General features: G+C 47.1%; 1 protein-coding gene across 3 annotated transcripts; it reads right to left on the reverse strand.

The window, feature by feature from the left end:
• Positions 1 to 4,966: 4,966 nt before the first annotated feature.
• Positions 4,967 to 18,667, reverse strand: LOC102566376 (alpha-1-antitrypsin-like). 3 transcript variants are annotated; one of them, XM_006266266.3, is made up of 5 exons: positions 18,560 to 18,667; positions 8,275 to 8,955; positions 7,158 to 7,428; positions 6,254 to 6,401; positions 4,967 to 5,280 (listed from the first exon to the last, which is right to left on the reverse strand). In XM_006266266.3, exons 2-5 carry the CDS (start codon positions 8,936 to 8,938, stop codon positions 5,089 to 5,091), a joined length of 1,275 nt encoding a protein of 424 aa, XP_006266328.1. In that variant the 5' UTR covers positions 8,939 to 8,955; positions 18,560 to 18,667; the 3' UTR covers positions 4,967 to 5,088. The 3 variants fall into 3 exon arrangements, with proteins under 3 accessions (XP_006266328.1, XP_059579177.1, XP_059579176.1); XM_059723194.1 differs by having other exon boundaries at positions 18,565 to 18,608; XM_059723193.1 differs by lacking the exon at positions 18,560 to 18,667 and adding an exon at positions 9,535 to 9,649.
• Between the last annotated feature and the right edge of the window lie 3,641 nt (positions 18,668 to 22,308).

Genomic DNA, 22,308 nt, shown 5'->3' on the forward strand with positions numbered 1-22,308 from the left:
GATCCTAAGCTGGTCCCTCAGACCAAATCAAGAAGTCAGTCTAGTTCTCCTATTATTTGCATGTTGATTTCTACTGAAAGACTGCAAATTAAAATAAACATAGGCACCTTCCAATAGTCTCCAATCAAAAATAATTACGGGTAAGCAGGGTAACCCCAGGTGATAAGGGGTGTTTGGTGGCGTGGAAGATTTGTATATTTACAAGAAGGAGTTGGTACTTCTCTAGGAAGCAAAGTTGAGAGTTTCAGGGAGGTTCTTCAGCAGCACCAGAAACTGAACTTCTATCTATGAACCTGTATCTATGAAAATCTGTGTGAAATTTGTAAGTGTCACAGCCCAAGGGTGTGATTTTGTTTGTGTGTGCTTCGGCACTGCTAAATTATTTCCTTCGGAGGAACCCACGTGAGTTCGACCGACGATGCAGCGTCGCTTCCGGTGACCACACCTTCTTGCCTCGACGGAAGGGAGAATCGAGTGGAGGAGTGCATCTGCCCCTCCTGCCTGAAGCAATAACAGCAGCAGCAACTCCCGCAGCAGCAGTTCAGCCTGTAACAACAACTAACCGAGTTGCTACTACTTACTATGCTCGCACCAGAACTGAACTACAGGATTTATGCAGAGAATCAAGAATCCAACCTGAAGAAACTCTAGCTGTATGGTTGGTACCTTTGGTCGTGGAACTTGGATCCGACCTGCTAAACCAGGAAGAAGCAAGGTCAGACAAGCTTCGTGGAGTAGAGGACATGTCACTGACATTGACATGATGGCGTTCAACGTTCACTGGCCTATTCCACTGCCAGTGCTTGTTGCAGGACTGATCGGCCAGAAAGCCCACGCATGGCATGACGGACGACCAGAACATACTGGAGCAGAGCAACTCATGCTAGCGATCATCGGAGTCTCGTACTGTGCCTGGAACCCCAGAGCATGTGCGCTGGGACTGACATCACTCCAGTGAATAAGACCGTGGCCTCACCGTCATCTACAAGATCCTGGAACCGTTCCAGTGACTGTTCACAGCATAGATAGTTGTCTTGAGGTTTATGGGTGAAAGAACATTGCTGTCCTCTGGATTCTGCTTAACCCAATGGTGAACCAGCCTGTGAGTAACCTCCTTCGTCAGTTGTCATGATTGCGTATCCTGATGGAGCCAAGATTATCTAGTGATCAGGAACATCGACACCCGACCGAGACTCAAGGCGCAAGACATCATGAATCCGATCTTCCATCATTGCCACAGAGAACACCAGAGGAGCGATACATGTTTGGATTTCTCCTACAGCGTTCTGGACTCAATAAGCGGCAACTTCGGATTTTAGGGGACGCAGGCCAATTGCAACTGGCCTATGAGTTAGGTTTCCATTATCTAGAAGAATTAGACGACGGCTCCTCGACGATTTCATCTAGTTGAGTGTGCAAGAGAGGGTAGTTCGAAGTAGCAAACACCTGTATTATATGTTTTAGAAATAATAGTATAGTTCCATGGACATTTTGTAAATATTTTGCTATACATTAACTTATTTTCTGAGAGTTTTGTTTACAGATCTGGAATTCAGAGTGCTTGGCGGAGAGAAGCCCCAAGAAGGATAAAATCATCGGTAGAAGTGAGGGCTTGACGCGCGACTTCGCCATGATGCCCACTGAAGCCCTGATCGTGCAGTTCTTTGTTATGAATCTGATTATATGTATACGTATTTGTACTGGTTATTATTTGATTCGATCCCTAGAGGACGAACTTCTTATGTTAGCGAATTTTGTGTTTATCCGTTTAGTTCAATGACCCGTGGTAAGAGCTCTCGAACACCCAAGTGACGAGTGCGTGGTATAATTCAGCTATGCCTTCAGCAAGGGGGGATGTCACAACCCAAGGGTGTGATTTTGTTTGTGTGCGCTTCGGCACTGCTAAATTATTTCCCGCCACTCGAAGCTTTCTTTGCAGGGTGCATTTCTCAGTTGCAAAGAGAAATGCACGGTGCAAAGGAGTTCCCGCCACCCGCATGCAAATTTGTGTCCCACTATTGGCCAGTTCTAAATTATTCCCACGTGGCGGCTAGCAATTGGCTTGCTAGCCGTATAAGAGGCTTGAGCGGTTTCTGCCCAAGTTGGAGAACTCCGAGGAGAACCCCGCAAGGGAGGACTCCACAACCATCTGGAGGAGGAGGGCTTCATGTCTCGTGAAGAACTCTAAGCGCTGCGGAGCCTATCGGACCCAGCGCGTGCATTAAGAAGGCTATAGGGGTCTGATCAGCCTCTGGCCTCTCCCCGTCGCCGAACGATCCCTCGATGAACCCCTTCCCTGCGCGCAAGTTCCACGGAGCCTAGCAAACTTCATGTGAGTGTGTCCAGAGCTCTTTTCTGAGTTGTTTTCTTCGGTTGACACGACGGGCTCGCGTGTTTAGAGCCTTCAACCGGATTGGGCTAGAGATTCACGTGGAAGGAACTCTTGTCCACTTTTCTTCTTTCCTGTCTGTAACTGCAACTCAAGCAAGTTTTCCTGCCTGCACCGTGACCATCTACGGTGTAAGTAAAATAATCTTTAATCAACCGCTAAGCGTCCGAGCCTAATTCTAGTCCGCCGGCCTGCATTCCCCGACCCGCGTGCCAGGGCTGCTGGCTACAGCCCACCGCGAGCCCCTGAGGGCCTCGGACCGCTCCCGGCCCGCACAGTAAGAAGCCAAATCCTTTTGGAAGAGAAGCAGGATATGTCACCAAAGACAATAGATAAGCAAAAATAGCTTTGCTAATCAGGTGCAAGTTTGGGAGTTTGAAAAAGAAGGACGTTTCAGTCAGTAGAATGCGGGCCTGATCTGCTACTCCTATAATTGTTAAGTTGTAAAATCCTTTTTTCAAATAATCCAGTCATTTTTCTTACTGGCTAAGATGAAAGTATATTGGAAACATTCTGGCTGTATCTCATCATATACTTTTGGCTGTAGGGTTTCTTGGTGAGACCCTTCTTTACAATGACATGTTAGTACATTTCTTTAATAGCCTCGCCTGCGCATCATTTTGTGACTTGTCTTCTAATTATATAAAAATCTGAATAAATCTTATCAGTTCAAAGAGATCATGTGTTTAACTAGAGTTACCATATTTCCAGTTTCAAAAAAGAGGACACCTGTCAGGGGGAGGGCGTATATGATTGTGGGGGAGCAGTGAATTGCCAGTGCCCTGATGCTGCCCCTGTCCCTACCCCTGCCCATGTTGTTCCCCTCACTTTGAGGCCACAGCCTCCCCTGCCCTGCTGCTGCCCCTCACTTCTCACCCACAGACCTCTGGCCCTGCCAGTGCCCCTTACTCCTGCCCCACAATACTCCACTGCCCTGGGGTATGCTGGTGCCCCTCACTTCCAACTTGCAGCCCCCCCACCTCCCTCCCATTCCTGCGGGTGCCCCTTAGTCCTGACCTACAGCCGCCTTGTGCTGTTAGTGCCCCACAATCCTGGCCCCACTGCTAGTCTACCCACCCTGGTGCCCCTCAGTCCCAAGTCACAGCCTCCCCCCCAGCCATACCAGTGCCCCTCACTCTTGATCTGCAGCCCTCTGCTCCCCCCAGCCCTGCAGTATCACCTGGCTGCACTGTCCCTGAGAGCAAGGGCACTAGCCCTGGTGCTGCAGGCCCAGCCACACAGTTCTCTGTTTCTCCCAAAGGGCCTCCTATCTCCCTTCACCTTCCCCCTTCCTCTGCTAGAGGGGCAAATGCCTCCCTCGCACTGCCCCTTGCCTTGGTGCAGCACCGGCGCCTGGATAGCTTCCCCCAGTGCTGGCAAGCACCTGTCCTCCCTCACACACTCATCCCTTCCACATACCGCTAATACACACACACACACACACACACACACACACACACACACACACACACACACACACAGACTCACATGGTCTTCACAGCCCCCTGGATAGTCCCAAAGCCCTGGTCCTCCAACCCCTATATTCCACAGACTTACCATCTTGGATTTGGGTAAATGCAGTGCATTTTCTGTAGAAAACAAAGTGGTTGGTGGGGGCCCATTGGTGCACACTCATCTGGGTGTACGTGCTAACATTCTGCATGTGGTGCTTAGACCTTCAGCTACTGTTTTGGATTTGGCCCTTATAAACTAATTCACTGACATCTTAATCTTCTTTTCAATAATTTAAATGGAATAAGCTCTTTAAGGCTCTCATTGTAAGACATGATTTGCAGACCTCATGTTGTTCTTATACCTCTTGTATCTGTCTCTTATTTTCCACTCTCTTTTCTAGTGGTGTCTTCAGTGATATTATAAACAGAGGTAATATCGCCTCTCTGCTTCTATTTGATGTTCCCCTGTGAACACCTCTGACGATCACACTAACTGTGTGGTTATGCACCACAAGTTCCAAGTCCCTTTCTGGGCCACTGCTTGCTAGGGTATGTCCATCTTGTCAGCATGAGCCATTTTCTTCATTACCCTTCATAGAATCAAACCTCATCTTGTTTATCTGATTGATGCATTTGTGTAAAAGACATTAAATACGATTCCCTCTTGAATAGTCACCTTGTTTTTCAAAGATATGACAGGTCAGTTTGGCACTTAAAAACCTTAATTCTAAACCAAGGCAGGCAAGATTCTTTGGGTAGATGTGCTATATTTTGTTAGATCAACTGACTAGCTGGGAAAAAGTTCTTTGCAAGATTTTAGGTGCAATCACCCTTCCTCAGGCATAGGTGGTCTCTGCTGTTCTGAGACTTCAAGGAATGAAAGAAGCTAATAGTGTGACAGGATGTCAGTGAGAGGGTAAATAGGTGGAAATTAGGAAAACAAAGGTAGAGAAGGGAAAGGAGGGGGAAAATGAGGAGTAAAGGAGCCAAAGATAAGTAAGGGAGACTCTACTGTAGTAATTTTCCAAGGTAGAAAAGAGGCTGTCTGTGAAAAAGTAAATAGCTGGAAATTCTAAACCAATGAAATAGTGACTGAAGAAACAACTGGCTGTAGCCTAGAAGGTATCATATTCAAGATTTATTGATTTAGGAATGTATGCTAATTAAAGTTTTGATATAGTTATGGACATCTGCAATTTGACCAGCACTAGATGTAAGGTCTGTAATTTTACAGGCTCTGAAAAGTTATTTTTCAGTGGGGTTTACAATTTTCCCCATGAAAAGGATGCTGTGGGTGTGTTTATCAAAAATCAGTATCAGGAAAGGCCTGTTGAATACCATGGTAGGAGGAAGAGAAGTAAAAACAAATTCCACCACACTGGCTGCCGCAGCCTCAGTGCCATTCTCATGAACATTCAGCAGAGCCTTGTGAACAGCCTGCAAGGAAAAGAAGCAAACATTATGGTGTGGGTTTAGCACAGAACTCTTTAGAAAATCAACTGAGAAATCATGGAACAAGTAACGAAGATGAATGGTGCAAATACAAGCCATGTTCCTAATGAGTTCACTAGAAGCTTTTGCTGTGTAAGTAACTTTCATGAAGCTCCATGAATATCGGAAGCTTGAAGTTTAAAACAAATCACTACTGACCCAGAATGTGTTTTGGCCAATGCTTATGTAAGTTATTGTATTTTGGTAGCTAGAAATGGTTAAATAGCATGTTATTTCTTCTGGATGCTCTTGATAAAATCTTTAAAAACATTTTTCACAGCATTACATGGAATGAGTGAGAATTGCCATATTTTCTTGCATCCCCATCCTCCCAAATAAGGGAATCACCTTACTTTTGGGGGAGAATTAAGAAAAAATAGGTTTTTCTAAAATTATGCCTGAGTAGAGCAGAGATATAGCCCAATCTTCAGCTTGTTTATCCTCTTTCCTGGTTAACTAAAGCTGAAGACTGGTCTCCATGGGTCAATCAGTGATTTTGAAAAGAGTTAAAAGAGTCCCTGGGGCTATGAAAAAGGAGAGAGGGAGAGTCAAATGAATGCCTTAGCTACCCGAATAAAACTGCTTGTACTGCTGCTGAACTGTGGAGCAAGAATGAAAGTTGGATGCTTCCATTTTTGGCATAAAATGGGCTTCCCTGACTAAGACATGCACCCTAATTTGAGGGAGTTAATGTTTCACTTCTGGACATTGGAAGACTTAGGCTGCCAGATTGAACAGTACCATCAGCCTGCTCTAGTTGATGACCTATAGACTTGCTCGATGACTCGGGGCAACAAAAATTGCAGAAAGGTATTTGAGACCCTGCCTCAAGTTGTGGGACCATTCTCCTATACAGTCAAAGTCAGGGCCATTAGATGCTGAGAAATACACTGGTCACCATTTTTGTTTACAAACTTACTTTGGAAACCTTCAGCTCAGGCTTTCCAGTGATTCCAGAGAGATCTCCATCACCAGTGAATACATCAATCACACCAAGGCTTTCAAAGATATCTTTCAGGTCATAGGTGCCTGAGATAGAAATTCTTGGAATGTGCAGATCAACTCTTCTGTTAAGAGGAACACAAGATTATGGTACAAAAACTGCACTCAGACACCACCAAAGTGTACCTGCTAGAAAGTGATGCCTGAAAAAAATCTCTTGTGACTGATCAGGAGTCCACTTAATTTGGGTGGATTTTTCTGGGGACAAATCCAGCCCCAACTCAGTGTCTCTAGAGAAAATGTTCTTAGCTGAACCTTTGCAGAATTCCTGAGATATATGAGGCTGACTTGGGAGTGCCCTGCAGAGCCCGATGTCCCTTTAATAGTAAGGAATTCCTCTTAGTGCAATTTGCCTTCACAGCAGCGCACTCAAGGCTCCTGAGGGTGCTGAGTCTGGGATACAGGGACTTTTGATGCTGTGATTCTCCTTTTCCTTTGGGTGGCTACATAAAGGTCTGTTGAGGCCACTTGTGCCATTAGCCTGAACATAGGCTTTGGAGCAGCATCAGTGAAAAAAAATTACAATCACCTGCTCATCTCTTATTTGCTCACTCACAACACCTGCTGAGCAGCTTGGTGGAGGCCTCTGTGTTTTCCTGTGTGAAACACTACGGATCCTCTTCGACTGTATTTTCCTGAGGATGTGGAAGGGGCCTAAGCGACTGTTGACTCAGTTGTTCCACTTGTAATATCTCACAGACACCAATGGAACTCAGGAATTAATCCATTGATATAGGGGTACTCTTAGTAATAACTAATTTAATATAAAGTTTTGTGTGGGACGTGGAAGGGAAAACAGTAATACAGACATTAACAATTACCCTGCTTTAAGTGTGTTTGCCCATGTAGCAACTGTTTCTTTGACCAGAGCATCTTCCACCTGCTTCATTTTTCCTGGATCAGGCAGGATAAATAAGGCTGCAGCATCTCCAAGGTAAGGAATTTCCACCATTTCACAAGATAGCTGCTTGTCATAGTGAGTTTTATACCAACCATCTCGGTTCATCATACGGACTTTAACTGCTGTGTTCTCATGCACAAAAAAGTCTCTTTCATAAGTGGCATCAGAATTGAAAGGTTTCTCCCAGTACGCTGGTAATCAAAGGAAAGAATATAATAGAATATATTGAGATAAAGAATATATTAGTATAAACAAGAATAATTCAAGTGTAATAAATTTACATCTGTGGACTGATTAGTAGTCCCGATTTGCCTGCCAGATCACAGGAGGCTGGTGCTGCCGGCTGGGACCAGAGCTGGGCTCAGCCCGCACCCAGCGCCAGGGACCGCTGCTGTCACTGGCCCCAGTCAGCAGCAACAGCACGCTGTCATCCAGCGCACAGATCTGGAGGCCCGCACCCCTTGGAGGGCTGGGGGATGTGCTAGAATCCTCCCGGGGGCATGGCCCCCGGATCTGTGCCGGATGACAGGAGGCTGCTGCTGCCAGCTGGGACTGGCACTGAAGCCATGTAAGTGCAGCTTTGAAACTTGAAACATTTCAAAATTTTTAAAATGTTTCAAGTGCTTGTATTTCATTTTGAAGCTGTTTCAAAAGTTTCAATTTTGCTGTTTCAAGTTTAAAACGCATCGAAACACCATCGAAACAAAACACCTGGTGAAATTTTGCACAGCCCTAGTGCCAAAGTGGCCTTGTGGATAGAGTGGTGTCAATTAAACCTCTCTGTAACTAGTATCTCAATTCCACCTAAGACCGACTTGTGAACTTTAGAAATCAACCTAGAATCTGGCCTCTGTCTTGCAAATGTTTTGTGTAATCTTCCTGAAAGACATTCCTGATATGATCTTTTTCATTACAGTTAATCTCATAGGCTGGCCAACCCTGACAATGACCTTTCTTGAAAATATTTGTGTAGGTTACATTGCAGATCACAGTTGCGTGATGAAAGTAATAAGTGCCACCTACACAGACTGTCTTACCTTTAAAGTAAATGTAGTTGACAAGAACCATTACAGTATTTGGATCAAGACTTTTGATTAACTGAACAATTTTCCCATGGGTTTTCCTCTCGATGTAATCATTGATCTCTTTCACAGCTTCTGAGGAATTCTGGAAGTTACTAGAAGAGCTTTCTGCTTCATACAAGCTTTTGATGTCATCCAAAAACTTCTGGATTAGTTTCACTTTCTCATCAACAAAGACTGCATTTCCCATACTCAGCTGAATATTGCTGTCTGGACGGTTCAGCATGTGGATGAGATGATGAAAACCATCATGGATCTCCTTCTCCTCAAGCTCTGTCAGGTTAAAGGCGAGACCTTCCAGAATCTGAGCCAGCGTGGTTGATCTAGCCCCAAGGGCCAGCATCGCAAAGGCAGTGGAGATGCCAACAGGTGAGAAGAAAACGTTCTGGTCAGCTGCCTCTGATGCAGCTTGCCTATAGAATCTGAATGCAAAGTCAGCATTGCTAGGGGCTATCTTGTGACAGGGCATGGCCTTACTTTCATGGTCTTCAACTGGGGGAGAAGGGTCTTGGGTCTCAGTATCTTTCTGATCATCATCGTGGTGGTCAGGTTGGTGATTACAGTGGACAACGGCATGAAGTGAAATAATTACCAAACACAGACAGATGGTGGGCTTCATTTTTCTTTGGCACTGTTCTGTGAAAAGAGAACAAAGTAGTCATTGCATCTAGAGAGTAGTGTAATGAACATTGGTCATCCTCTCTGAATTTTACGTTACATTTATTAGCTTTATGATAATTTTTCAGTGGCAGTAGGTCCCTGTTGTTCATCTTCTCTATTTCTGGAGCGTTTAGAGCAGTTGTTTTTGTCACAACCCAAGGGTGTGATTTTGTGTGCGCGCACTTCGGCACTGCTAAATTATTTCCCGCCACTAGGAGCTTTCTTTGCAGGGTGCATTTCTCAGTTGCAGAGAGAGAAATGCATGGTGCAAAGGAGTTCCCGCCACCCGCATGCAAATTTGTGTCCCACTATTGGCTGTTTCTAAATTATTCCCACGTGGCAGCTAGCGATTGGCTTGCTAGCCGTATAAAAGGCTTGAGTGGTTTCGGCACAAGTTGGAGGACTCCACAACCATCTGGAGGAGGAGGACTTCACATCTTGTGAAGAACTCTAAGCGCTGCGGAGCCTATCGGACCCAGCGTATACCTCAAGAAGGCTATAGGGGTCTGATCAACCTCTGGCCTCTCCCCATTGCTGCCTGATCCCTCGACGTACCCTTCCCTGCGCGCAAGTTCCAGGGAGCCTAGCAAACTTCGTGTGTGTGGTATCCAGAGCTCTGTCCGGGTTCGAGTCCTGCAGGTTTATCTTCCCATCGCTGAAAACCCCTTGCGACGTGCCCTGCAGGTTCGAGTTTTGTTTTGTTTTATCTGTAACTGCAACTCAAGCAAGTTTTCCTGCCTGCACCGCGACCATCTACGGTGTAAGTAAAATAATCTTTAATCAACCGCTAAGCGTCCGTGCCTAATTCTAGCCCGCCAGCCTGCATTCCCCGACCCATGTGCCAGGGCTGCTGGCCACAGCTCGCGCCGCGTGCCCCCGAAAAGCCTCAGACTGCTCCCGGCCCGCACAGTTTTTCCTTAGCTTCCTTAAAGATCTCAGATCTTCAGCTGTTCCTCCCCCAAGACAATCAGGGGCTTATGGAAAGGAATAAGGGGTGAGGAGGCTGAATTTATTAATCTGTCAGATTTAAGGAACATCTATTTTAGAAGTCAGAGAGCAAATAAAAAAAAACAAGCTGGGGAACCAGGAATGTTCATCTAAAAGCTGTTTTTTAAAATGTATTACCTAATTTATGTCTATCTATTAGGAGACAAATCCAGCACAGATCTATTGGTTTATTGATTAGAGCTGTAAAAAGCCATATCCAAACAACAACAGAAATGATATATAACTAATAACTTGGTTTGTTGCAGCACTGCAGCATATATATTTTTCTGGAATAAGCATGGCACATAACTGCGCATGACCCCTTTTATACCCAACTTGCTTACAACGTGTAATCCTATAGAATGGCTTGTTCTCAAGTGCTTTGTTGAAAAAAGTATTCAGAAATATCACAATGCTAGGCACCAGTGTTATTGCTAGCTGTCTGGAATTCTTAAAAAAGGAGGAATAAGAAACAAACTGTCAGTGAGAGACCCTTTATAACCCTTTTCTTTTATAATCTCCAATGGACTTTATCAGGTTTCCCATCTAATCAGCTTTAGCAGGTGATCTAAATTTATCAGTTGATTGGTTGGCTACCTAACTAAGCAAAACCAGTTTTCTTGGTCTTATATAATCACTGTATTACACAAGTAGACTTATTCAAATATCAGAAAGTATCAGTAGATGATTCACAGAACCCAGACTTGTCCTCTTAGATCAGGGGAGGCAAAATAGTAGGGCTGTGCAAAATTTCGCCAGCTGTTTTGTTTTGACTCATTTTGAGCTAGAAATAGTGAAATCAAAACAAAATGAAGGGCTTTGAAACAGCCTTGAAATGAAATGCGGGCAGTTAAAATGTTTTGAAAGTTTCAAAACGTTTTGAGTTTCAAAGCTGTAGCTGGGTTTGCCTGCAAGGAAACAGAAAGTAAGGAGAGAGAGGGAGAAGAGGGGGGAAGGACACAGTGAGGGTGCACCTTAACAGACATGCTGGAGAAGAAGCTCCTGCAGGAGAGGAAAGAAAGGCTCTGTCACAGTTTGGCTACCTGAGATGCTGCTGGTGCTACTGTGCTGCTCATTAAGTCATTATTTTACCTGTTGTTATTTAAAGTGGTGGACTGAGCTGAGGCTGTAGGGGAGGAGGAGACCACAACGGGGCACACTATCATACCATGTATAGGCCCTAGAGCCAGTGAGGGTGCACTTTACCACACACACACAGTCACACATGTCATGAGTTTTGCTTGTCAGCAGCTTGAGGTGCAGTTTCCCAGAAACCCCTGCACCTATCTCTTTGAAACCTGGCAAGCTTCATGGCCTCAGCAGGAGCTATCGTGCCTGCAGTTTTCACCCTGCTATGCCTTAATATATACACGTGGCACGAATTTTGCTTGTCAGCAGCTTGAGGTGCAGTTTTCCAAAAACACCTGCATGTATCTCCTTGAAACTTGGCAAGCTTTGCGGCTTTTCTCACCACCCAGCCCCCATGCCTTCACACTTACAAGTGACATGAGTTTTGCTTTCATGAATTTGAGGTGCAGTTTCCCAGAAACCCCTTCACCTATCTACTTGAAACCTGGCAGACTACATTCCCGCAGAAGGGGCTACCATCCCTGGTGATTTTGTCCAAATCTGCCAAAAAATGACAAAGTTACAGGCAGTTTCATGCTTCCCCATTATAGCCTATGGGTGAAACGTTGAAACAGCATTGTAACAGTGAAACAGTTTTGATGAAACAAAATGGAACAATGCTTCGAAATGAAATGAAACTCAAAATGAAACACTGTCCCAGTGAAATGGAAAATGAAAGGAAATGTTGCTGTTTCATGTAGCCCTACAAGATACTGCCCACAGGCCAGATCTGACCTGCCAGGCCATTCTATCTAGCTTGTGGGGCCCCACCAGAAGACAATTATTACTGGCCCATGGCTGCTTCTCTGAAAGCCAGTGGGAGGCGTGGGCTTTCAGAGGTGTGGGCTTTCAGAGGCCACATGCCAGTGAGCTGGGCTGGGCCATCTCTGTGCCTCTATCTCCATGGGATTCCCAACACTGTAGCTGGGAGCACCATGTGGAGGCATGGAGCCAACCCAGCCTGATGGCATGTGGCTCCCTGCAGTTCCCAGCACTCCAGCCAGGAGCTGCAGGGAGTCATGTGTGCTCGGACCGGGCCGGCTCCATGCCACCATGTATGGCTCCTGGCACTCCATCTGGGAGCTGCACTCCATCAGGCTGGGTTGGGCTGACTTCATACCAGTACCTGGGGCTCCCAGCACTGCAGCTGGGAGCTGTGGGAACTGTGCACCACTGGCTGGGCCAGGCTAGCTCTGTGCTTCCATATATGGCTCCCCACTGGAGTTCTAGGAGCCCCATGTGAAGGCATAGATCCAACATGGATCTGGCCCGGCCTTATGGCAGTGATTCCCTGTGGCTCCTGGCACTCCGGTGGGAAGCCACGTGCCATCAGGCCAGCTCTGTGCTGTCACATGCAGCTTCCAGGACTCAGCCAGAGACATATGCTGCTAGGGGACTCCACCTACCATGGGCCATGAGCACCCTGAGGGTCTGCTACCTGCTGCTGCTGCCACCAGCAGTAAAGGCTATGTGCCAGGAAGAGGAAGAGATGTGGTGAAGAGCCACACATGCAAACCTCACCATATCCACACCTGCCCAACCGCACCCCCCACACACACATTTACACCGCCCACACTCCCTCACAACCTTCCCCATACACACATCCCAATACACACTCCCCACCCACATGATACACAAAAGAAAGACTTTATTTTGAACTATTGTGCAATCGCTTTTATATACACCACATAAACACACATAAATCAGGACAAAAATATTATTTTAAATAAAATTAAAGTATGTTATAGTTACATGTGCATGCCAAGCATGGCACATGTTAGCCATTTTGCTCGGCACACCACTGCCAGCCTGGGCTCTAGGCAGCTGCTATGAGCCATGGAGCCTGGGCTGCTCCCAGCAGGCAGCTGGGAGGCTGCAAGCCCTGCTGCAAGCAGCCTGGGCACCATGGCTAGCAGCAGCTACTCCAGATCCTGGACCAGCTGCAGCTGGGAGGCTGCAAACAGCTGCTGCCTTCTTGCCCTAGCCCTGGCCCCAACGGGCACAGTTTCAGCACCTGCTGCCTTCCTGGAGTCCAGGGCCCGGAGACAGCCGGGGCTGGGACAGGGAGGTAGCAGCTGTTTGCAGCCTCCTGACTGCAGCCTGCCCAGGTTCTAAGTAGCTGCTGATAGCCATGGAGCCCGGACTGCTCCCAGCAGGAAGCTGGGAGGATGCAAGCCCTGCTGCAATCAGCCCAGGATCTATGGCTGGCAGCAGCTACCCAGAGCCTGGCCCAGCTGCAGCTGGGAGGCTGCAAACAGCTGCTGCCTCCCCACCTTGGCCCCGGCCCTGGTCCCAGCTGCCTTCCAGCCCCAGACCTGGGCCCAGGCTCCAGGGAGGCAGCAGGTTCCAGCAATGCTCTCCACCGTGCTGCCCTCCCCACCGTCTCTGCAGAGCAGTGTGTGGAACCCAGCACAGCAGGGGACAGCGGGGAGGTGCATGAAAGCTGTCTGCTGCTCTGAGCTCCCCACTGCCCTGGCCACACTTCCCCTGCAGGTGGGGGCAGCAGCAAGGAGCACAACCCTGTGCTGCTGCCCATGCTGCCCCAGTGCACACAGGGGAAGTGTGACCAGAGCAGTGGCAGGTAGCTTCCCTGTGCAGCCCCTCTGTGCACTACCATTCTGGGTCATATGTACTATGCTCCAGAAAGCCCAGGGGAGGGCAGCAGGGCCGAGAGTGCACCGTGTGCGACCTGGAGCAGCACTGCACAGAGAGGCCACACAGGAAAGCTGCCTGCCACTGCAAGCTCTGCACTGACCTGGTCACATTTCCCCTGTGTGCATGGGGGCAGTAGGGGCAGCAACACAGGGTTGTGCCCCTTTCTACTGCCCCCACCTGCAGGGGAAGTGTGGCCAGGGCAGCAGGGAGCTCGGAGAAGTAGACAGCTTTCATGCGTCTCCCTGCTGTGCCCGGTTCCACATGCTGCTCTGCAGAGGCAGTGGGAGAGGGCAGCACGGGAGGGAGCATGAACCCGCAGTGTGTACCTGCCCTGCCCCTGCCTCTCAGAAAGATCTGGGGGGCGCAGATTCCCCCTGCCCCCAGGGAGTGCACGCTGCCACTGGGAGCTGGCGCCACTCCCCCACACGAGCCCACAGCAGACAGCAGCAGTGGGGGAAGCCAGCTTCTGCTCCTGTTGCAGCAGCCACTGCCTTCCGTTGGGGGCAGGGAGCTGCAGACCTGGTTCCCTGGCGCATGGCCCTGACAGCTGGGGGCTCCCTTTGGCAGGGCTGGGGGGCAGGAGCTTTGAGTGGGGGGCAAGGAGCATGAGCAGGGCTGGGGGCTGTTGTGAGGGGACCCGCACAAAGCAAATACACAAGATCAAAGGTAGTGCAAGAAGTTTTATTTATTGTCACCAGGTTTACTATTTTTAGAAAATCTGGTATTTACTGTAAAAAAAGGCAACATTTATGTTTAGTAACTATACTAATATGCAGTGTATCCTGCCATGTACCCCTTGTCCTCATTTTATTTCTGGCATGCCAGCACTCTGGCACCTTCCAAGGTAGACATTGTGGTTTTTTCAGCATTCTGGCCCCCTGTTATAGTAAATGTTTGATTTTTAATATATGATTTGATTTTTTCTGGTTCCAAGTTGGTAAATCCCCCTCCCAAAAGGAGTGCTTCAAGGGGTCTGGAGAGGGACTTCTAGTGGCAGAGGTCGGGATTAGGGGCAGGACTTCCATTCCCAAGATGGTGACCAGGGGGTGGGGCACCTGTCAAGGGGTGGGGCTACTCTTGTGGCCCTAAACAGAAATATCAAAGCCCTCGACAACTCAACAAAAGTTGTTTAGCCCTCCGGCCAAAATAATTGCCTACCCCTGCCTTAGTGCAAGCTATGTGCATCAAGAACACAATAAAATATAGTCACAAGACCTGAGATAGACACACCATAAAAATCAAACTGAAACTCATGCACTGTATGTAGGAAAATCCCAGTCATTACATTACGGGATATAGAAAAAGTGGCCTGAACCATCCCTCATTTGGAGCATCTTCTTTGACACCAAAAATGAATTGCACTGGCCGATAGGATGACATTCAGACCCTCCCCAGTTACCACTCTTTGCTACTTCCCTAACTGTTTCAGCCCCAATGAGCCTATCCTTCATAAATTTGTCTTATATCCTTTTCAGTATAGTTATACTACTGGCTTCTGCAATATCTTATGACAGTAAGTTACCTGCTAATTTTGTGTTGTGTAAAAAAGCACTTCCTTTTTTTAAACTTGATGTCTGATAATTTCATGAGGTGCACCCTAGTTCTTGTATTATGATACAGAATAGATAGCAGTTCTTTATTCACACAAAGCTCTCCCAAGAGAGAAGGGAGATCAGGGAGCATGGGCAGACTGGTCTGACCACTGCAAGTGTCAGACAGTGGGTGGTTTGCCTGAGCCTGTCATGCTCTCCAATAGGTAGCCCTCTCACAGAAAACACCACTGCTGCCACTCTTTTACTCACTATTTTAATGGTTAGAACACTTACCTGAGATAAAGGATACCCGGGCTCAAATATTGTCTCTGTCTAAAGTGTACTTAGACCTAGATCTGCCACCTCTAAGGAAAGCACTCACAGAGATTTAGGTCATGGTGATCAACCTCTGGTCCATCGGTCAAATCTGGTCCATGGAGCCCTGTCATCTGGCCTGCAGTGCCCCCAACAGGTCCAGAAACTTGGTAGTGGTGGAGCAACAGCAATTAACACTGCCACTGATCCCCTGTCACCAAATTTCCAAGTCCTGCAGCCAGGTGGCATAGCCCCTTGTGCCAGATTTGGCCAGCATGCAGGGCCAAGGCAGCAGGTTTGATCAGGTGAGTTCAGGGCTATGGCTGGGGCCCAGTCCAGCATGCATGGGGCTGTGGCCAGGGCCAGGGCTAGAGCGGTATGCCTGATCCTACATGCATGGGGCTGAGGCCAGGGCAGTAGGTCCAACCCAGTGTGCCAGGGTTGGGCCAGGGTTGGGGTTCAATTCAGTGCATGCAGGGCTGGGGCCATGTGCCAGATCAGATTATTTCTGTGCACTGACCCTGTGCTGGTTTGGGCCATGGTCTAGTTCTGTACCCTGGATCTGGTCTGGAGACCAACCCTGCACTATTCATCCAGCCCACAACCCAGGAAGGTTGGTCACTGCTGCTTTAGGGCATTTTGGCATAAGGCTCTCTCAGGCCATGGACAAATGTTACATTTCCAGTACTAAATATGCCTTTGGAGTTCAACAAAACATGAACTTGCAGCCATTCAAGTTACAGGGAGGGAGGGAGGGAGGGATGGAGGCAGGGAGGGAAGGAGAGAGAGTGGCTGGCTACCCAAACAACTTGCCCAGTTTCAGCAAGCTGGTAAAGAGCCAGGATGGGACCCTGCTACAAGATATGTCTCCCACCTAACAGGAACTGTTGGGAACAGCTTTGACACCTGTGGGATTGGTGGCAGTGACTACAACTGCTCCCCAACACAAAGCAAAAATCACTGGAGACTGTAAAAGCTCCTCTTGCTGCCACAGCCCCAGCAGGAGCAGCTAATTTGCTCACAGGGGTAGTGGTACAAAGAACATAACCCTGTCCCCCACATGTGGCTAGGGTCTGTCAGCTACTGCTTCTGCCTTAGGACCAGTGCCAGGCCCAGGGCAGCAGCAGTGGCAGCTGTCCAGTACAGCCCTGATTTACCCAAGCGTAGGGGTCTACCCAACTCAAGGAGGCGGCCGGCCAATTTTGTGGGCAGATTACTGGGCCAGCTCTCCTTTTTGTGGACTTATTATGGTGTGGGTGCCCCATGCCTCTGACTGGCTGAGAGAACTGTCCATCACGTGGCCCTGCCCCTCACCACTAAGTGGTGGAGAGGGGCAGGGCTGCATGACAGGCAGCACTCTCAGCCAATCAGTGGCAAGGAGCAGCAGTGGCAACCACCTTGCCTGCTCACCTTCATGCTGGCAGCTCCTTTGTGCTGGGCTATGCAGTCATAAGTCAAACTTACTTATTTTTAGTAAGTTTTTTTTCCCCGTGGATTTTGTGGAGATTGCCCAATTTCACGAATTCTGCAAAATCTTCAAAATTGTGATTCGAGTAGGTCGCTTCCCATGTGGGTGGTAGGAGCAGGGAGAATGCCAATTTCCCCCTGCGGGCAGCTGGGGCTGTCTGTTGCTGCTGCTATCCTGGTACCAGTCTGGTTCTGAAGCAGCACCCCTAACTACAAGCACAGCCCCCAGTTGCCCACAGGGAGGTGAGGCAAAAAGCATGCCACATGGCATCAGCTGGAGACAGCTTCACAGCTGAAGAGAGCATGGGAGCAGGGAGGAGAAAAGGAGCAGCCCCCACATCTCCTGTCTGGAGAGCATGCCTGTGAGGTGACTTTGTAGCTCTCCAGCCAGGGTGCTGGAATACGTGTAGCACTGCAAATGAACACATGGTCATGCCCTCAGTCTCTCCGGTTGATACTGTTCCACTTTGAATGAAATATTTAGCTGTTAATTGGAGCAGGGACCTGAACCCAAGCCTGTCTTTATTCAATGCAAAGTGAAATATCTTTAGTGGTAGAAGATGAAAGGACTCCACCTCAGTTACACTAGAGCCTATGGTTATGCCACTGTTTTCAGAAGTGGGAGCTCTGGTTTCATGTCCCTTTGAGTAAAGAAGGATTTTGAATATGGATGTGTCCTACATGCTAACAACAGTTTTTGGAATCAGGCCCTACAGAGGAGTGGCTGGAGGAATGTTTAATGTATGAGTCCCATTGTATCTTAGGTGTGAATAAAGCACCTAGGTGCTTCTTATTCTCAGGATTTAGGAAGTTCATGGCAAGTTTTTGGAACTTTGTTGTCAAAAACATTAGACCACCACAGTATTTAGGTGCCTCAGAATTAGGTAGCTGCATAGCTGTAGAGTTTGGGATCTATATTAAACATAAAAACCAGCAGTGGTAGTTAGGTGCCATAGCTCTTTTGGATCAGGCCACCAGGTCCACTGGAGGTCCTAGGAACATGATAACAGCACATTATCACTGCACCCCAGCTGCAGGTTTAGAACATATCTTGTATATGGAGCAAGTATTTCCTAGCCCTCCCTCCTCACTCAGGTGGTTTGTATGGCAGAGCCCTAGCAGGGACTCTCAAACCTGTGGTGTCTTTACAGGCTGGCAGTTTACAAGGAAAAGACTTTTCTTCCCTTGTAAAATGAACATGTTTCATTTTGAGCCAATAAGATAAAAAACATGCAGTCCCACAAGGCCGGTTTTATAGTCACCATTCAAGGCACAGCCATGGTTTATGGGACCACATTAAATTATCCCCATGTTTGTTGTTAAATATTATTTGACTAAGTCAGCTTGCTTCCCCATTACAGCAGCCAGGTCTGTATTTACAGAAGAGATTGTTCAATGCGCAATCACCCATATGGGAAAGAAACAGTCCAACAAGCTAAAGTCCTTACACTACAAACCCACATTCTTTTAAAATATATATTGAATACAATACTCACAGTACATTTGAAAGGATCCTGTTGATGTCTGATGTGTGCTGCTTCTTGCCCTATTATTTATGTCCCTGAACAGCTTTAAGTAAACTGTTCTCTGTTAAACATTTAACAACTGAGCAAAGAAAAATTATCTCTAAGAACACATACCTAATGCTGATGTAGCTATTTCTTTTTTTTTTTTTTTTTTTGCATTTAGGCTAATGAGCCCCCTCCTCCTCCCCCCATCCACTCAGAGCAGAGGGTAGAGGGTAGCTGTGGTTATGATACTTACTACCTCCCAAAACACATAATCTCTATGAAAGTACACCATTGAGATGAGGGAGTAAATACCCAGGGGCAGCTGCTTGGCCAAAACTGAACATGAATTAATAATACAAAAACTGTAATGTTTGCTGCTCTTTAGACTAAAATAAAGTCTGATGGGTCAGAGTGCACTGTCAGAGGTGGGGAGCCAATGTTAACTCAGCACTGGAGTCAGCCCTATTCCCCGGGATCCTGGAATCCACACAGAACGGCTTTTTTATATATTGGCAATAGGGCTGCGTGAGGCTTCGGACCATGCTTAGCATCCGGAGAAGCTTTGGATGCTTTGGAGCCCGAAGCAGCACGTCTGGATCAACGCTGGCTTCATCAGGCTTTCCGAACTGCTTCAGAAAAGTTTCAGAGCTGTTTCGGAGATCTGGCCATAGGGTATAATGGGGAATTAATGAAATAGCTGTACCTTTGTTGTTTTTTGTCTGATTTGGATGAAACTTGCAGGAGTGGTAGCTTATACTGAGCACATGAAGCCTGCCAAGTTTCATGTAGATTGGTATAGGGGCTTTGGAGGAACTGCACCCCAAATTCTTGAATGCAAAACTCATGTCACATGTATGTGTTACACCACAGGGGGGCTGAAAACTGCAGGGGTGGTAGCCCCTGGTGAGGCCACAAAGTTTGCCAAGTTTCAGGAAGATTGGTGCAGGAGGTTGAGGGGAGCCGCACCTCAAGCTGCTGACAGGCAAAACTCATGACATGGGTGCTTGTGCAACTGACGGTGTCTGTCTTGGGGCAGTTGATTGTCTGTATTGATTATTTCCTCTCCTTAGTCTGTGGTTTTGTAGGTTTGAATCCATGCTCGTTAACTCGTTATGTAGTAACTAGGTACTACTGTTTATTGAGTTAGTCCCTGAGTGAATCATGATTGATTGGTAACTGGGAACACAGTAGCTTAGCAGCCAGGTCTGCAGTAGTCCGTTCCCCCCTCCCCCCCCGGCCACACCCCTTTTTCTTGAAAAATCTCCAATTAAGGATGCTCCATAATTTCTCAAGGAAACTGTTCTTACACGGCCAAGGAAAAACTGTGTTCTTACAGTTCTTACAGTTAGGAAGTTTCTCCTGAGATTTAATCCAAATTTATTTTGCTGCATTTTAAAGCTATTTCTTCTAATCCTTCCCATGCGGGCAAGAGAGAACCTTGAGAGAAAACCCCCCTTAATGCTTTTCTTCAAACAAACTATACCTAATTCCTGCATCCTTCCTTAAAATGCCTAGCATTAGCTGTCCTTTTATCATCTTTTCACTCAGCTCTTCAGTTTCTCTATGTCCTTCCTGTAATGCACTGTTCAAAACTGGACATAATACTTCATCCGTGGCCTGCCTACAGGAAGTGAAGTGGCATTATCACCTGTCATATCTTACATACAGTGTTTCTGTTAAGGCAACCCAAAATTGCACTTGGTTTTCTTCAACAGCATTACGCTGCTGCCTTGTGTACATGGCTGAAGTTAGGTTTTCCTAGAAATCCCCAGCTGGGTATACTGGGGTCATAGGGCACTTCCTGCATGTCCCTCACAAGTCAGTGATATCTCAGCAACCAGAAACAGGAGGCATCGAATGCATGTCACACTCAAACTGGTGATGGGGCCTCAAAGGACTTGTGTCCTGTTGTACTTGAATTTCCAAAAAAGAGGCTCTAAGATCATGTTTAAAGAAGTCCTGTATGGGGCCTTATTCGTTTTAGCCATAAGAATGAGAATGTCGGTAGAACTAGGATTACTGTTTTTCTTTATGCACGAACATTGGACCCATTGAATTTCCATAAAACTAGCCATGACCAACTATTGAAATTTTCTATATAATGATGTCTCAAAGCAAGCATTTTGAAAGTGTACATAATAAATATAAGTCATAGTATCATAGAAAATTAGGGTTGGAAGAGACCTCAGGAATAGTCCAACCCTCTATTCAAAGAAGGACCATCCCCAACTAGATCATTCCAGCCAGAGCTTTGTCGAGTTGGGCCTTAAAAACTTCCAAGGACAGAGATTCCACAACCTCTCTAGGTAACCCATTCCAGTGCTTCACCATCCCCAAAGTGAGAAAATTCTTCCTAATATCTAACCTAAACTTCCCTTACTGCAACTTGAGACCATTGCTCCTTGTTCTTTCATCTGCTATCACTGAGAACAGTCTAGCTCCATCCCCTAGTTCCATCCTCCACCCTTCCGGTAGTTGAAGGCTGCTCAGCCTTCTCTTCTCCAGACTAAATAAGCCCAGTTCCCTCAGCCATTCCTCATAAGTCATATGTCCCAGCTCCCTAACCATTTTTGTTGCCCTCCACTGGACTCTCTCCAACTTATTCACATCCTTTCTGTAGTGGAGGACCCAAAACTGGACACAGTACTCCAGATGTGGCCTCAGCAGTGCTGAATAGAAGAGTATAATTACTTCCCTCGATCTGCTGGCAATGGTCCTAGTAATGCAGCCCAATATGCTGTTAGCTTTCTTGGCAACAAGGGCACACTGTTGACTGAAATTCAGCTTATTGTCCACTGTAACTCCCAGGTCCTTTTCTGCAGAGCTGCTGCTTAGCCAGTTGTTCCCAAACCTGTAGTGGTGCATGGGATTCTTCTAAGTGAAGGATTTTGCACTTGCCTTTGATGAACCTCATAAGATATTTTTTGGCCCAATCCTCCAATTTATCTAGGCCACTCTGAATCCTTGTCCTACCCTCTACCTTATCTACTACACCCCCCAGGTTGATGTCATCTGTGAACTTGCTGAAGGTGCACTCCATACCATCTTCCTTATTGTTAATGAAGATTTTGAACAAAACCAGCCCCAGAACTGACCCCTAGGGCACTCCATTTGATACCAGCTGCCAACTAGACCTCAAGCCATTGGTCACTAACCATTGAGCCCAATGATCCAGCCAGCTTTCTATCCACCTGCAGTCCATTCATCCAACCCATACTTCCTTAGCTTGCTTGCAAGAACGCTGTGAGAAACCATATCAAAGCCTTGCTAAAGTCAAGGTATATCACATCCACTGCTTTCCCTGCATCCACAGAGTCAGTTATCACATCATAGAAGGTAATCAGATTGATCAAGCACAACTTGCCCTTGGTGAATCAATGCTGATTATTCCTAATCACCTTCTCCAAGTGCCTAGAAACGGATTCTTGAGGTTCTGCTCCATGATTTTTCCAGGGACTGAGATGAGGCTGACCAGTCTGTAGCTCCCCAGATCCTCCTTCTTCTCTTCCTTAAAGATGGGCACTATATTTGACCTTTTCCAATCATCTGGGACCTCCTCCAATCGCCACAAGTTTTCAAAGATAATGTCCAATGGCTCTGCAATCACATCAGCCAACTCCCTCAGCACCCTTGGATGCACCCAGCTTTTCTAAATAGTCCCTAACCTGTTCTTTTGCCACAGTTGGTGCCTCACATCCTCCCCAAACTGTACTGCCAGGTGCAGTAGTCTGGGA

The sequence above is a fragment of the Alligator mississippiensis genome, chromosome 2, assembly GCF_030867095.1.
Source record: "Alligator mississippiensis isolate rAllMis1 chromosome 2, rAllMis1, whole genome shotgun sequence".
In the NCBI taxonomy this organism is placed as follows: Eukaryota; Metazoa; Chordata; order Crocodylia; family Alligatoridae; genus Alligator; species Alligator mississippiensis.

Excerpts from the sequence above, each read along its gene's own strand:
- LOC102566376 (XM_006266266.3), bottom strand. The coding sequence starts at position 8,938 with ATGAAGCCCACCATCTGTCTGTGTTTGGTAATTATTTCACTTCATGCC. Across the intron at positions 6,402-7,157 it reads GCAAACACACTTAAAGCAGG|AAGAGTTGATCTGCACATTC; the intron begins GTAATTGTTAAT and ends TCCTCTTAACAG. Across the intron at positions 5,281-6,253 it reads CTGAGCTGAAGGTTTCCAAA|GCTGTTCACAAGGCTCTGCT; the intron begins GTAAGTTTGTAA and ends TTTTCCTTGCAG.